The sequence below is a fragment of the Lissotriton vulgaris genome, chromosome 2_1 (assembly GCF_964263255.1).
Source record: "Lissotriton vulgaris chromosome 2_1, aLisVul1.2, whole genome shotgun sequence".
Taxonomy (NCBI): Eukaryota; Metazoa; Chordata; class Amphibia; order Caudata; family Salamandridae; genus Lissotriton; species Lissotriton vulgaris.
The window spans coordinates 2,076,119,905-2,076,134,466 of NC_141687.1; the positions used below are offsets into that span (position 1 = coordinate 2,076,119,905).

The 14,562-nt window shown below is 42.0% G+C and overlaps 1 protein-coding gene across 2 annotated transcripts in view; it reads right to left on the reverse strand.

Annotated features, from left to right (window-relative positions):
• The window catches only part of MYO5C (myosin VC), a 971,652-nt gene that overhangs the window by 320,846 nt on the left and 636,244 nt on the right, over nt 1–14,562 (reverse strand). For both annotated transcript variants that reach the window (XM_086958305.1, XM_086958306.1), the window contains exons 24-25: nt 12,983–13,046; nt 9,586–9,766 (exon numbers count right to left, since the gene is read on the reverse strand). In XM_086958305.1, the coding sequence (XP_086814431.1) occupies nt 9,586–9,766; nt 12,983–13,046 (245 nt within the window). The remainder of the gene's footprint in view (nt 1–9,585; nt 9,767–12,982; nt 13,047–14,562) is intronic.

Consider the following 14,562-nt stretch of genomic DNA (forward strand, 5'->3'; position numbering starts at 1 on the left):
CGGATCATGGAATTGCGATCGCAATAGCTGTTTCGCAGCTATTGCGATCGCAGTTTGTGGGTTTTTTTTTGTGTCCTCATATTTCGCCCTTGGTAACCAAATAGTAGCACGTGAAGATGGACTTACTGTCACAGGTAGACTGGTAGGGGCTCTAAGTAGAACAGCACAAGTTGCCCCTCAGTAAGTATTGCCAAACTCCAACTACACCACATTGGAACAACCGTCAGGGTCAAATGCTGCATAAAAATACCCATTTATGTACCGAAGTCAACTTTATTGGGGATAAACAAACGTGGAAAAAGTGCCAAGCAGCGGAATTATTGGACCTTGGGGAAAAAAAGAAAACAATAAGAAAACCCCATGGTAAATTAGAGAACCGTTACCAATTTAATAACAACCAGAGGTTTCTCTTGCGTGAGTTGCCTGATCTTGAGAGGTCCAACTTCGATATTTGTAGCACAGAAGTACGCCAGTCCAGCAAGGAAGGAGGTAGCAGGTCTTTCCATCTCTTACATATCTCCCTCCAGACCAACAAAATACTATAAAAAAGTAAATTTTTTGCCAACCCCTGAAATTCAGGAGAAACACCAAAGATAACAAGAGCAGGACATAATATAGCCTGGGATCCCATGGAAGTGGAGAGTGATTGGCAAACTGCATTCCAAAAAGGTGATAAAAGTGGGCAATCTAGGAACATATGCAAATCGGAGGCGGCTACCAAACCGCATTTAGGGCATGAGACAGGTGAATTATCCGAGAACTTTGACAGGCGTTTTGGCGAATAGTAGGCCCTATGCAGCGTGAACAGGTGGTTCCAGCATAGCCAAGATGGTTTCACAATATTCCACATGATCTTCAAAGACTCAAACCGCATGTTCTCCACACTGGTGTTGGTAATATGTGCAGTCCACAGCAAATCGGGCAACCGGAACTCACCCTCTATTTCATCAAGTAAAAGATTGTACCAAAGTGAGACCTCTTTCTTAGTTGGAGGCTTATCTATTAAGAGGGACACTAATTTGCTATCACCCCCTAACTGAAAATCTACCTTTAACAGAAATCTGTGAGTGTGCCCAACTTTGTATTTGTAGGTATTTAAACCTAGAAAACCCAGCCCGATCGCAATTTGTGTTGATGAATCTACCTGTATATTGCAAGAATATAGACTTGCACTTGTTGGTGTCATCCATTAAGACTACAAACTCAATTGCACTTGTTTGATTTCACCAAGCGCCATCTTTAGGATTGTGAACTCTATTGCACTGATTATTCTACACTGAGTTACCGGTATTTGCTATAGGAGTTTTTGTAAACTTCAATGGAAGTACATTAGCGCAAAATATTTGTTTTATATTATGCTGACATCAATGATAGTAACTATCTGGAACCAGGTGTAGATCCAAACATACAGTATTAACACATGCATTGCATATTACAGTTATCCACTTGTCATTTCAAATGTAAACCAAGTATCAAAGGATATTTTCTAATGTTGAAGGGCGCTCTTGTTAACAAACAACCGATTTGTAACCCTGATTTCAATACACTATTATTATATTCATCTTAATTATATGTGGTAGGCCAACTGCTGACGTAAGCAGGGAAACAAAAACTAAGCAAGCTTTACAACAGCTTGCCAAGTATTACCTGCACTGGAGATATTAGAAGCAGCATGCAATTTTTAATAGCTTTTGATTTAAATGTCCTCAAACCTGAACATCATTTAGGGGTACCCATGGGTTGCAATTTCAACCCCTGGCTTGCCCCTTGCCATGAATGGCAGAGCAGTTGTGACCTATGGTATCAAAGCATTTGTGACCTCTGGCATCGCAGGAGGCAAAATCAGAGCCAAGTACAGAGGGGTAGTGTTGTGCTTAGGGGATTAGAATAGCGTGTAAGTATGTACCTTTAATATAGAATGTGGCATCACTGGGGTTCTGGAGTTTATGCTATTTTATGACAGCTGTGGATTCCTCCCCAGTCATTTGTCTGCTGGCTGGAGAGAGGCCACCAACTGTAGTGTACTTTGTGCACTTAATAAATACTTATATTAATCCCATCCTCATCGCCAAGCCTGAGATTTGAAAACTCAGTAGATGGTGAGGGATTAATATATGTACAATTTGGAGCAATGAGGGATGAGATGATCAGGCATCAGTTGATTGTCCAGTGATGGAATAAAAAAATGCAAGAGAGGCTGAGGGCAGCAAAAAATCCCACATATGCAATGCCATTGAAATAGCTACGGTGGTAGAACAGTCAAATTTTTGCATGAGAGTAATGGAAAAAAAGAAAACAACACAGGTGTCCTGTGTATCCAGCAGGAGGAGATAGCGGAACTTAGCACCAAGAAAGGAAGCTTTCATCCAGGGAAAAAAGGAGTGCTAAATAAGAAGTATACTGGAAGCACTTCGAGGTGGACCGATGTCACCAAACATCTTGAAATGATATGTACTAGATGTGGGAGCAGTTTTTCACAGCAGAATCGTTTGCAGTAGGTAGGGAGTGTAGATAATATGGACTCAATGGCCATTTTTATAGGATGTGTAAAGTGAGCAGCAAGTTCAAGGTAGCAGCTGTGCAGGAAGCTGTAGAGTGTACTGAGAAAATAACGGATAGGAATTTATGCATAGATGGGCAAGATATACATGTAAGTAGGACTAGTTCCAGTGCATCGTTTGTAATACAAGGAGAAAGTGTTCAGTTGATGGTGGATTCTGGATCGTTCAGCACAATTTTACCTAAAGATATGTTTATGCGAGATTGGCCAAACGTATAGTTATTCCCAAAATATATCAAACCTGGTGGGTACCAAGGGGAAAAGATAGACATAACAGGCTACATGTCAACTGAGATTTGTTTTCAAGAAATATGTGTGAAGGGTAAGGTGTATGTGGCACGTAGTGGACCGCCAATTTTGGGATGGCTACATCAGTATGATCTGCATATAGTCATCAATCCAAGAGCACCCAATCGGGTCATGGGGGTGGATGAGGTTACTGTGGAAAACTTAGTGGAGGGGGGGAGTAGAGTATTTTCAGAAAACATAGGTGAACTCAAGGGTCATGTGCATAAAATATTGGTGAGGCCGAATGCTGTGCCAATGCAGCATAAAGTGCGGAAGATCCCCATTATTTCAAAGCAAGAAGTGAAAAGTATGTTGGAGGAGATGGTTGAATAGGGGATAATAGAACCTATAGAAACATCTAGCTGGATTTCTCCAGTTTTTATCTCAGGCAAATCTGATGGTAGTTTAAGGTTCTGTGTGGACCTGCTACCTTAAACCGAAATATAAATGTGGCTAAATATCCACTTCTGAACATTAATGAGTGGTTGCTATTGTTAAAAGGAGGAAAGTTTTTTCTAAGCTAGATTTGTGTAGTGCATACTATCAGATTTAGCTGCACTGAGATTCCAAGGCCCTCATTACATTTATGACCACTGAGGGTGTGTTCCAATTCACAAGGATGCCCCTTTGGCCTTGCATTAGCGGGCAGTGTATTTCAAAGGATGATGGGTACAATTTTGAAAGGGTTGGGAAATGTGGTATATTTTCAGGACGATTTGTTGGTGTTCAGTGACACATAGGAGAAACATAATATGGTTTTGAAATAAGTATTAGGTAAAATGGCTGATGCAAGTTTGACACTCAAAAGCAAAAAATTCGAATTTTGTGTGGAAGAAGTAGAAGAGTCTTGGGTGTCAAGCCCAAGAGGCGACTCTTGGAGGCTATAAAGAGGGTGCCTACTCTTGGGCTCATCGAGTACTACTACTACAAGTTTGTTCGAAATTTTTCAGAAAAAAATTAGAACAAATCAAGAAGTTGTTAAGAAAAGGGTGTAAGTATGTGTGGGCTGAGGATCACCAAGAGGTTTTTGAAAATATAAAAAATTAAATATGTGCTGCGAAGGTATTGACACCGTTTGACACAAAATTGACATCCAGATTGACAGTGGATGCCAGTGCGGTAGGAGTTGGGACTGTGTTAGCCCAAGTCCATAAAGCTGGTGAGAGGACGGTAGCTTTTACTTCCCGTTCTTTAACTGCATCGGAAAGGAATTATTCAGTTATAGAGGAGGAGATTATGTACCCAGGAGAAGTGGGGCCGGGATCTGCGAGGTTGGCAGCTCGCTTGCTAGAATATAAGTCCAAAATTGAATACATTCCAGGTTGGAGAAATGCACAGGAAGATGGGTTGTCCAGATCGCCATTACCTTGGCAAGATGTAGACATGTTGAAGGTGAAATCCTTTGACCAGGAAAATGCAGTTGCAAGTGTGGACGGTTTGGTGGAAGTAAGTTGTGGGGCTATTGATAAGTTACGGTGGTATGAATGTATAACTGGTGATGGTGTTTTACAACAGGTTCTGGATATATGGTGCCAGTTGCGGTGAGACCTTTTGTGAAGATTTTGGATGAGTGGTATGTCTGTGGGGAAAAGTTAATAGTCAAAGTAGACAAGTTCGTTCCTCCACAGGAGTAAAGATTTGAATAGTTCAAATTGGCACATGAAGGTCATTTGGGGCAGTCACTAACAAAGAAGAGAATACAAGCACATTTTTGGTGGCCTGGAATGGACCAAGTCCCGGATTGGGTTGAGAGGTGTGTGGACTGCAAGGATAATGAGAAAAGATTAAAAGTAGGAAATCAATCAGTCAAGGGTGAAGTTGTGGATCCACGTCTACCCTGACATCCTGTTTGTATGGATTTTATAGGACCATTGGGGTGTGGCCACAGCATTGAAGTTTGGTATGGTAATGGTTGATGTTTACTCCAAGTGGCTTTTTGTGAAATTTATGCGTGAAGTTACGACAAGGAACACCATCAGGAGAAGAAGGGTATTTGGTGTCATTGATTAAAGATAATGGTACACAATTAACTTCAGTGGAAATGACTAATTATTTGACATTTTGTGGTGTTTGTGTACTCACGTACCTCGTTCTATAAACCACAAGTGAATGATATTGTTCAGCGGACCAAACGTATGGTGAAGGGGATGTTTCAAATGGCGGTGGAGAGTAGTAAAAATATCAAGAATATGGTAGATGACATGGTTTAGGTGTATCACACCATAGTAAATGGAGTGGAGATGAAAATACCTGTTTGTGTGATGAGAGTGAGCAAAGCTGATACAAAAATGCTGCCTGCGTGGATGAAAGTAATTTCTGCTCAGGCGAAGGCTGAGGAGGACATGGCTAATAAGTATAAGAGGAAGGGTAATAGGATAGTGGAAGGTGATTGGGTGAAGGGTTAAGCCAGGATGTATTGGGAGTGGATTTACGAAGTTTCAGGGTCCATTCAAGGTGAGGAGTGCGCATGGGTTGTTTGTGGTCATGTAAAATGGAGAAAGGCGGAATTTGAGAAGGGTGGCTTTATATGAAAGAAGAGGTAGGGCAGGTACGGTGAGAAGGGAAGCTGGCTGTAATGATGAAGGTTTGGGGTGTAGTAGTTTCATGTTGATGAGTGATGACTAAGTGTTAGATGAAAAGTCGCTGAGTGTGGCGTTGAGTGGTAACGTTAATGAGGCAGTGTTGAATGAACGAGTTAAGAGGAGTGGTAGGCTACTGAAACGCAGAATACCACAAAAGTATCTTGAGGACTATGTATGTGTTGTAAAGGCTTGAATAAAGGATGGGGTTGTGTGGACCTCATGGTGTGTGTTCATATTGTACATAGCTTGATATACGCATGCTTTGGGTGGGTATGGTGTTTGTATTTTAAATGTTTGACAGAATACTATGTTTGAGTAAAAGGGGGAAGATGTGCTGTATTTAGGGGATTCGCATAGCGTGTAAGTATGTACCTTTAATATAGAATATGGCATCACTGGGGTTCTGGAGTGATGCTGTTTTTTGACAGAGGTGGATTCCTCCCGAGTCAGTTGTCTGCTGACTGGAGAGGGGCCACGAACTGCAGTGTACCTTGTGCACTTAATAAATACTTATATTAACCCTACACCGTCTACCGAGTTTTCTAGCCACAAAAGGCAGCTCACTGTTATGGTTGTTGGAGTTCTGTTCGTCTTCTTTTCTGCCTAGTTTTTATTCTTCTAATTGTGAATAATATGTTATTATTCACTATTAGTGTGTCAAATAATGTAGCACTGGGAGCTGGAATGGGACCTTCTCTGGGAGCTGAGGTAAGTCAAAATAGTTTTTAAATGTATGTTTTGTGCATACTTATGGGTGAGAGTATGTTAGTGAGAGACAAGCAGCATACATGTGTGAGCTTGTGTCTGTGTCAGTGAGCGTATGTTGTGGTGCATGGGGTTTAATTGACTTGGCATAGATTAATGGACTTGAATATTTGATGAGTGCCCTTTCAGAGCTTATGGCTTTTTAGCAAATGTATATGTGTGCTTTAATATGCACTATTTGATTCCATGTTTTTTGAGTGTGTTATTGGTAGCAGAATCCCACCACCCCAGAGTCATCCTAGAAGTGATCTTTCTCTCGATTTGCTGGTTTGCTAGAATTCAGGGCAAATACTTATGCCATCACTTTCAAAAATCACGTTGGCATCCCACCACAAGTGGAATGTAAAAAAAGCATGTGTCTGTTGTTATATTTATTCTGATTTTATGATGGAATTTCAGCAATGTCAATTATCATGATGACATCAGGTTTAAGATTTTCTGACATTACTTTCTGGGAAGAGTTGGAGTCATATGTCCCATTATGTCACCTCCTGTGATGTCAATAAGGGCAAAGGGTGTGTGATATCACACCCTACCAATGCATTTTGGTGTATCAACATCCATATTAAACAGTACAAGTTACATTTAATAAATGAAACTGCATTAACTTTTTATGACACTATAAATAATGGGATTTGTGAACTAACAGTACAAAACACTATAGAATCACCGCTCAAGGGATTGAAAGCCCTTCTTATCTAATGTTGGGTTCCAAATTCTGATTAGTTATAAAACAGTGACAGTATCTGTGAAGCAGGAGCAGCGTTCTGGTTACTGTGTGTTAACAACAATCCATGTCCAATTAAATTTCCAGTTCACCCCAAAATGCATTTCTCAGAACCACTTTCAGAGGGCATGCAGGGGGCACTAGGGCCAATCTTGAAGGTTGAGGCCTTTTACTCCTGATATACCGGTACCAGACTTACAATGGATCCTTAACAACTGGGCCACACCACTTCTGCACTGTACCCCATCTGCACTTGACTCTCAGGATAGCCTGGTAGGAATAGTTTAAGGCTCCCTCGGGGTGGAGAGGTGGATACAAGAATGTGAAAACAGGCTCTTAATTCAAAATGCATGCAGGAACAGAAATAAATCATTGTCCTGCAAAGTACTCACTTTTATGAAGAAAGAGAAGTTCTTTGTTTCTACTGCTAACCACACAAAGGAAAAATACAACATTCATAAACAATTATACAGTCCTCCCCTGAGGTCAGGGCTCTAGTGTTTCTTTGATGGTTCCCTGTTCCACGCACTCCTCTCTGCTAGTAATGGTGGTTATCCCCATCCACTATTGGTAACATCCAGGGTATGCCCCACTAGTAGTCCAAGTCTCAAGAGTCCACCATGACTCTAACCTAAGGTCAATAGTGTTCCTCTGCTACCACGCTACTTTCTCAGCAAGTTCAGCCAGGGCTCACAGGTCCTAAACCAGCATTACTCACAGCGGCAGGTGTGAAGAGTTCGGAGTTCCTGAGTGTGCCCTATCTGCGACTTCCCACAGCAGTTGCAGCTGAGTACAAGTGAGTCGGCCCCACTCAGCGTGAGTAGTCTCTCATTGCAGTTATATTTCGGAAGCAAGCATTGGTTCTCTGCAGCTTCTGCAGAGTAAGCGTTGAGTTTGTCTCTCTTAGGATTGTTTTGGGTCTCTTTGACTGGGTGATGGTGAGCAGGTGCTCCCACAGCACAATACACTACCCCAGTGAAGAGCACAACCAGTGACTGTCCTTGGTGCTCCTGGTGACCCTCTCCGACATATGGGGTAACCGCAACTCAATGCCTTTGAGCCCCTAGCCGATTACTCAGTGAAATTGTTCTTGGTGACCCCTTCTGGCATACGGGGTCATAGTTTGCTACCACACCAAGCTACAGCCTTCACCACACAACAGTCTTTTCCACAGTGGCCCCTCTTGCATATGGGTTACTACCTGCTACGGCACAAGGCTGCTGCATTTTCTGCACAACAGTCTTTTCCTCGAGAGTCTAACATGGCACGAGGTTGCCTGACACGAGGTTGCACTACACAGTTCCCAGCCAGATTGGAGCAACAGGACAGATGGCTCACATCATGGAGGCCCTATCCTGGCAAACGGCAGTTGTTGACTTTTTCCTGCATATGGGCAATTACCCAGTTGGTGAAGCAGTTGTTTCCTCACACCTCGCCCAGGCATCCCACTCGACATGGCTCCCCACTGGAACTAGCTCTCTACAATTCTCTCCTCTTCCTCACAGGGCACACTGGTAATGGCAAGCAGGCAGGAGCTTGTCCTCAAGGCTCCAAGGCAGGTAGTCTTGGATTCCCTGGGTTATGTCCCCATACCCAGCAGGGAGACTAGTAAGCCTTGAGCTCTAGTCCTGGTCTCAGGCAGAAGTCTCATATTACCCTCCTCATACAACGCATCTAATTGCGTAGACGATGACAATTTTTGGGGTCTCACATTCCTCTTCATATTGTCCACTTCCAGACAACAAATGTGATTTAGGGTCTGAGTTTTGAAGTTTTATACGGGAGTTCTGATTTGTTTGAAGTTCCCACTCTGTTCCCTTTTCCTTTTGAAAAACAGTCTGTCACTGCAGGGGTATCTTCACAGCTGATAATCCAACAACACTGTCCATAGGAGTGACTGGAGTTCATACCTGGATATCAGCCACAGTGCTATGTGCATCAAAAGATTAGCCCAGGGCCCCCAACCCTAATCTTTATGATCCTCTTATCAGCCCCATGTCCTTCCTGAGTTGTGCCCAGGCCCCTTCCTTGTGACCTCTCACTGAATCAAAGGGCAATCTTTGAAGTGTAAATGGAGGTCTTGCTTTCCCTTTCCCAGAGTGTGAAATATCCAGCGTACAGGAATGTAGCAATACACAAATCTGTCTGGGGGGGGAATCTGTCTACCTTCTCTCCATGTTCCCCATATTGTACCTTTCCCAAGCACACATAAACCTAGCGAAGATACACCACATGTGCGCTGCGCAACACTTCACATCAAGCTGTGGCAGGCCAAAATTGAGTTAAGCATACAGCAGCGGAAATTTTAAAATGAGTGAGTCTGTAGTCCTCATACCAGTGACACAGGTTAGAAAGGACCTGTTAACTTCTACTGATCACTGCACAGTATGCTGCCACCACCATGCTCGTGCTGCTTAACCCCTGGTGAAGGCTGTAACCTTACACGACTATGAGGCTAAGATTTGGGGGACCCTCAAAGTCCAATTAGACTACAATCCGTGAGACAGGCCTACGTCATGACACACACACATTATCTGTATTTGCCTATGTCAACAAAAATCAGCATTTAAGATCCAGTACAGTTGGGCACTCAGGGCAGGAGTGCATGCCCATTACTATGAAGAGGACTTTTCCATCCTAACGGCATCCATTCTCCCTCATACCTTAGCTTGTTGTGTCAGCTGTGCAACTTCAATTTTTAAACCCTCTTTATGAGATTGCTCATCTTGCACTTGGTGCTGGAGTGCAGCATTCTCCCTTTTCAGAGTCCTTATTTCATCCCTCTGAAGATTGATTTGTGTCTCGTACTCCTGCTTCTGGATTTCAAAACTTTTCTGCAGTATTCTGTGGAAATAAACAAAGATGAAAAATTATATAAGGTGTCATTATTTGCCACTTTTCTAACAAGTGCCAAAAACTTCACATGTTGATCCCATGTGCAGGCCTAAACTTATAATAATTAACAATTCAGATAATTTGCGTCATTATCCAGAATATGGCAGACGTTATACTCCATCACAACTGTGGCAGGTATACTGTCCACCTTATTATGAGCACTCGTAATACAGCAGACAGATTATCAGTGAAGTTTTAACAGTGTATCCCATCTGTCAAAATCTAAGTAAGGCCTTTAGATATTAGGGCTCCTTCTTTTGAATAAAGTTCCACTGTAAAGGCCTATACCAAAGAGATTGGTATTTAAGGGAAGTATTTTGTCTGTGCGTGGCTGTTCAGTATTTATTTTCTAAAAATGAAAAATACAATTCCTATATAATGTTTGATGCACATTTTTCAGAGAAACCAAAATGGATGAAAACACACTACCTTTATAAAAGTGGCACTATATATTGTAATTGAAAAGAAAAAATTTCCTTTGTATATCTATGTTTTATTGTCTACCAGATTTGCCCATGAAAGAAAACATTTCAGTCTTTTCTGCACTCCTCATTTTGTTATTTGTTGGTGCATAGTTTTAAAGAGTATTATAATAAGGATGTTTTTAAATGTGTCATGCAGCAACTAAAGTGATTCCCCATTTTCCCAGAAACTTTTTAAGGTATGGGCAAAGTGGGTAACTGTCCAAGACCCTCACCTTTAAAAGTGTCCCAATGGAAAGTGCACTTTGTCTTTCTCATCTCTTTCCTTTTCTCTACCTTAACCTTTTCCCTCTCCAGTGGGATCTTAATGAGGCCAAACATATTTCAAACGTTTTTGTGCGATTCCATTTCTAAAAGTGTAATGTGTAGTTTAATATTATTGGCTTTAGAAAGCTTTAATTAGCACAACATTGATATTCAAATTCAAAACTGTTCCTGGGCAGAGGCCCCCAAAATATGTCTTGCCTGAGTCCCCAAAAATAGTTCAAATGTTCTTCATCTGCCCTCCTTAACTTGAAATGTACATGAAACATAAGAAATTGACAATAAAGCTTCTAAAAAGTGATAAACCATATAAGCTAAACACTGGTGGTTCCACAATGTGCTAATACCCTACCAATATGTAACTCCTTTTTTCACAAAAGAGCACATTGTAGACATTAAAAACATTGGTTTGATACCTATTAGACCTGGCATCCTTGGGGTGTTTTTTCACCTAACATTTTACCCTAGATCCTCCTATTTGCTAACATTGTTTTTACTGGCTGAAGGACTCAGTGCACGTTACCCCTGCTAACCAGTCCTAAAGTCCTTTTGCTCTCTCCTTAACACTTGGTAAGATTGGTTCATACTCAATTGGCATATTTAATTTACTTGTAAGTTCCTAGTAAGGTGACACTGCCTGTAAAACAAATGCTAGTAGTGGGCCTGTAGCACTGATTGTGACACCTACTTTTTTGTTTTGTATTTATTTATTAGCATTGCACATTACTAATGTGTCCACAAGTGTGAATTCCCGCTACCCCCTTATATGAATTTCACCACATATATTTTAGTGTTCCGTATACACTGGGTATTAAAGCACTCCAGGCCGGAGGGCCTCAGCCAACCATGCCAGCCAACTGGCACTTATATTGTCAAGTGTGCAAAGCAAAGAGAAAATAGTCAATGTGCCACCCACTTAAATAGCACTTTAAATATGCCTCAGGCCTGCCATTGCAGCCTGTGTCTGCAACGTAGACCTAAACAGTCTGCCAGGTCCAACCTTTACTTTTTTTGTGTTTGAATGTTGTTAGTTCTTTTTGTTCAACTAGTTTTATTGTTATTTAAAAAACGTAACACATTGATAATATATTGCACAACCTTTGGCTGCCATTTCAAGTTTTTGGCATTTATTCTGCTTATTGCTGGCTGTACAAAATGTACTTCACTTCCTGCAGCTGGAAGGTATCTGACAATTTTTTTTAATTATATTCTGTACTCACCTTCATATAGCTACGCTTTTTGGTCAACTTGGTGTATCTACCCACAAAGCATCACAGCCCGTCATCTCATCGGAACCGCCGCTGCGCAATGCATCCTCTGCGCAGGTTCTCATATCCCTCACCAATGGTAGCCTCGACGACAGTGAGGGGCGCTGCATCGCAGCTCCTCAGAATCGACATATCGCCCGACTGTAAAACGCATCCTCGACACCGGACTTCACATCGCAAGCCCTTGTCAACGGGATACTCGACAATGACACTGGATCTTGCACCACAGCCTCGCCACATTTCTGAACCAATACATCGCTTCAGCTGTGTGACTCATGTTCGATGTGGATCTTAGCAATGCAACCCAAACCAGGATTTATGGTGATCATTTCAGTGGGCCTAACTGGGTCCCTGTAACCCGCTTACGCTCCATTGCGATCTGCCTGAATTTGTGTCTTTGTCCTTGTACATTGGGACCAGTTATCCACATTTGGTGTGTTGTGCTTTTTGGACGATTATCAGTGAAATCCTTAAAATTGCACATCTGCGGCTCATCTGATTGAATCATTGTTGTTTTGGTCTTGTATATTTGTTTTTCTAACTTGGATTGGGATCCTTTTGTGTGGTGTTTTTTCCCTTTATTACTGTTTGAAGTGCTGCACAAACTATTTACCCATTGCCTCTCAGTTAACCCTGGCACTTTTTTATGACAAGCGCCAAGAGGGTTGAGCACAGGTTGGTTTAGGGATGGCTTGTCCCTCACCCCGAGAAGGATTGTGGTTGTTGCGTGACTAGGGCTCAGATCCCAGTCAACCAACAACCCAGTTTTTTACACTATCTAATACATAAATAATCATTTATCATCATGTCCCTGAAATTGGAATAACAGAACCCATGATCTTTTTTGGCATGATATCTACTGTATGTTATTTTATGGAGTCATAAAACACCTTTTTGGACACTTTCCAGTGTAAATATTTGAATCAGTTGCAACGGTGTTCAATGTAAAAATCCATATTTATATTTGATTTTTTAAGAGCGTGTCCTCTTTTGTTCCTCTAGTGAAATAGAGCTTTTGACCAATTATAAAGTTGGGCAACTTCAGATTACAGTAATTAGCAGAGTAAATATTTTATAATAAGCATATGTAACATAAGGATATTAAGAAGATCATTTATCTTATAAAATAGTTCTCCTCCACAGATACATACATTCTCTGTCTTTCCTCTTTTTCTACATCAGCGAAGAGTTGCTTTGTAAGTGCATCCATTTCATCTGCAAACACAGAGAATATTCCGCTATCACAGTGCACATGTGGTTGTCAAGAAAATATTTACTACATGTACCCTAGCAAAGAAGTGAGAACTTACGTTTTAAGGAAAAATATATATTGAGGTTGTACAATGAAAGTAAATATACAGATGTTAATCCTCTTTTCACAATGAATGCTCGATTATGTTGCTATTAGTAACTATAAACTAAAAGAATGTACGGAATTAGTTACCCACAAAACTGACAATATGACTAAAGTGACACAGTTCTGTGTGATCTTTTAGACCCCAATAACATAATTTCAACAGTCTGTGTAGAGTAAGGTACCAATATTCAATTCAACAGTCTAGTCTTGTCTAGTACAGCGATGCTGGTTTAAGATCAGCTTGTTGTAACTTCAATAACAGCAATATCAAGTGTACACTTTAAAGAAATAACACATACAAATATTATGTTCCTTGTAATACTTGTTTCATGAGGTTCCAGTTAAAGACCCCACTTAGTTCTATAAGCAATATTCAGTCCTGCATGGGCTTTTGGAAAACAAGATAGGTCTTCAGCAGAAAAAGAGCTAATGTACCCAAATATGTTCAAAGTGGTGGTCTACAGTTTGGGATTATCTAAAGATATAGTGGGCCATATGAATTAAAATATTTTGGCATAGACACAGAATGGGTAAAATGTTTTTATATATCTGGCCCAATACCGTTCATTTGTTGGATATTCGCCTTCCTAAATTATCAAAGAAGAACTAACTTGCCTGTGCATACTTCCTGCACATGGCCCCTCTCCGAGGCCTATGTTAGACCCTGGGGCCCATCTTCCAGAGCCAGGCCATACTATTAAAGTTAAAGGGGGAAGCGCGACCCCCTCTCCCAAGGCCAATTTCGGCCCGGGGACCCCATCCCCTAAAGGATAGCCACCATAACAAAGGGGAGGGCGGGCCATGCGGTCCCCCCGGAAAGACATAAATGCCCTGGGGACTCCATCCCTCAGGGCCGGCTCCTGCTATGTCCTGGGGTGCCTACCACTAGGAAATAGTGGTTTCCCTGCCCACAGTGGCGCAAACAGGTAAACCTGTGTTTGCTCTCGCTTAGCAGGAGCATTTCAAAGCTCCCGCCAAGCTTGAACGAACACAAAGTTCACTCCCAGCTGGCAGGAGCTTTAAACATGCGCCTGTCAGATGGGAGCAGATTTCATGTCTATTTCCCTGCCGCAGTAATGTGGACAGTGACACAGATCATACTACTCCCACCCACAGGGAGCAGCATTTTAGGTGCTCCTTGTGGGTGGGAGTAATGCTTGCTCCCACTGGATGCAGGGAGCTGGCTGGGGCCACAGGGGAAATTGGGGCTCCCCGAGGCCCCCAAGCAGGATATAGTGCATGCATTTGGTGGGCATCAGGGCCCCCACCATTAGTTGGCCGGGCCCCAGTGCATTGTTTCAGCCCATGGAGGAGGGACCCCTCCCCCTTTAGAATATGGCTAGGCCAGGGGAGATGGGATTCCCTGGGTCACAA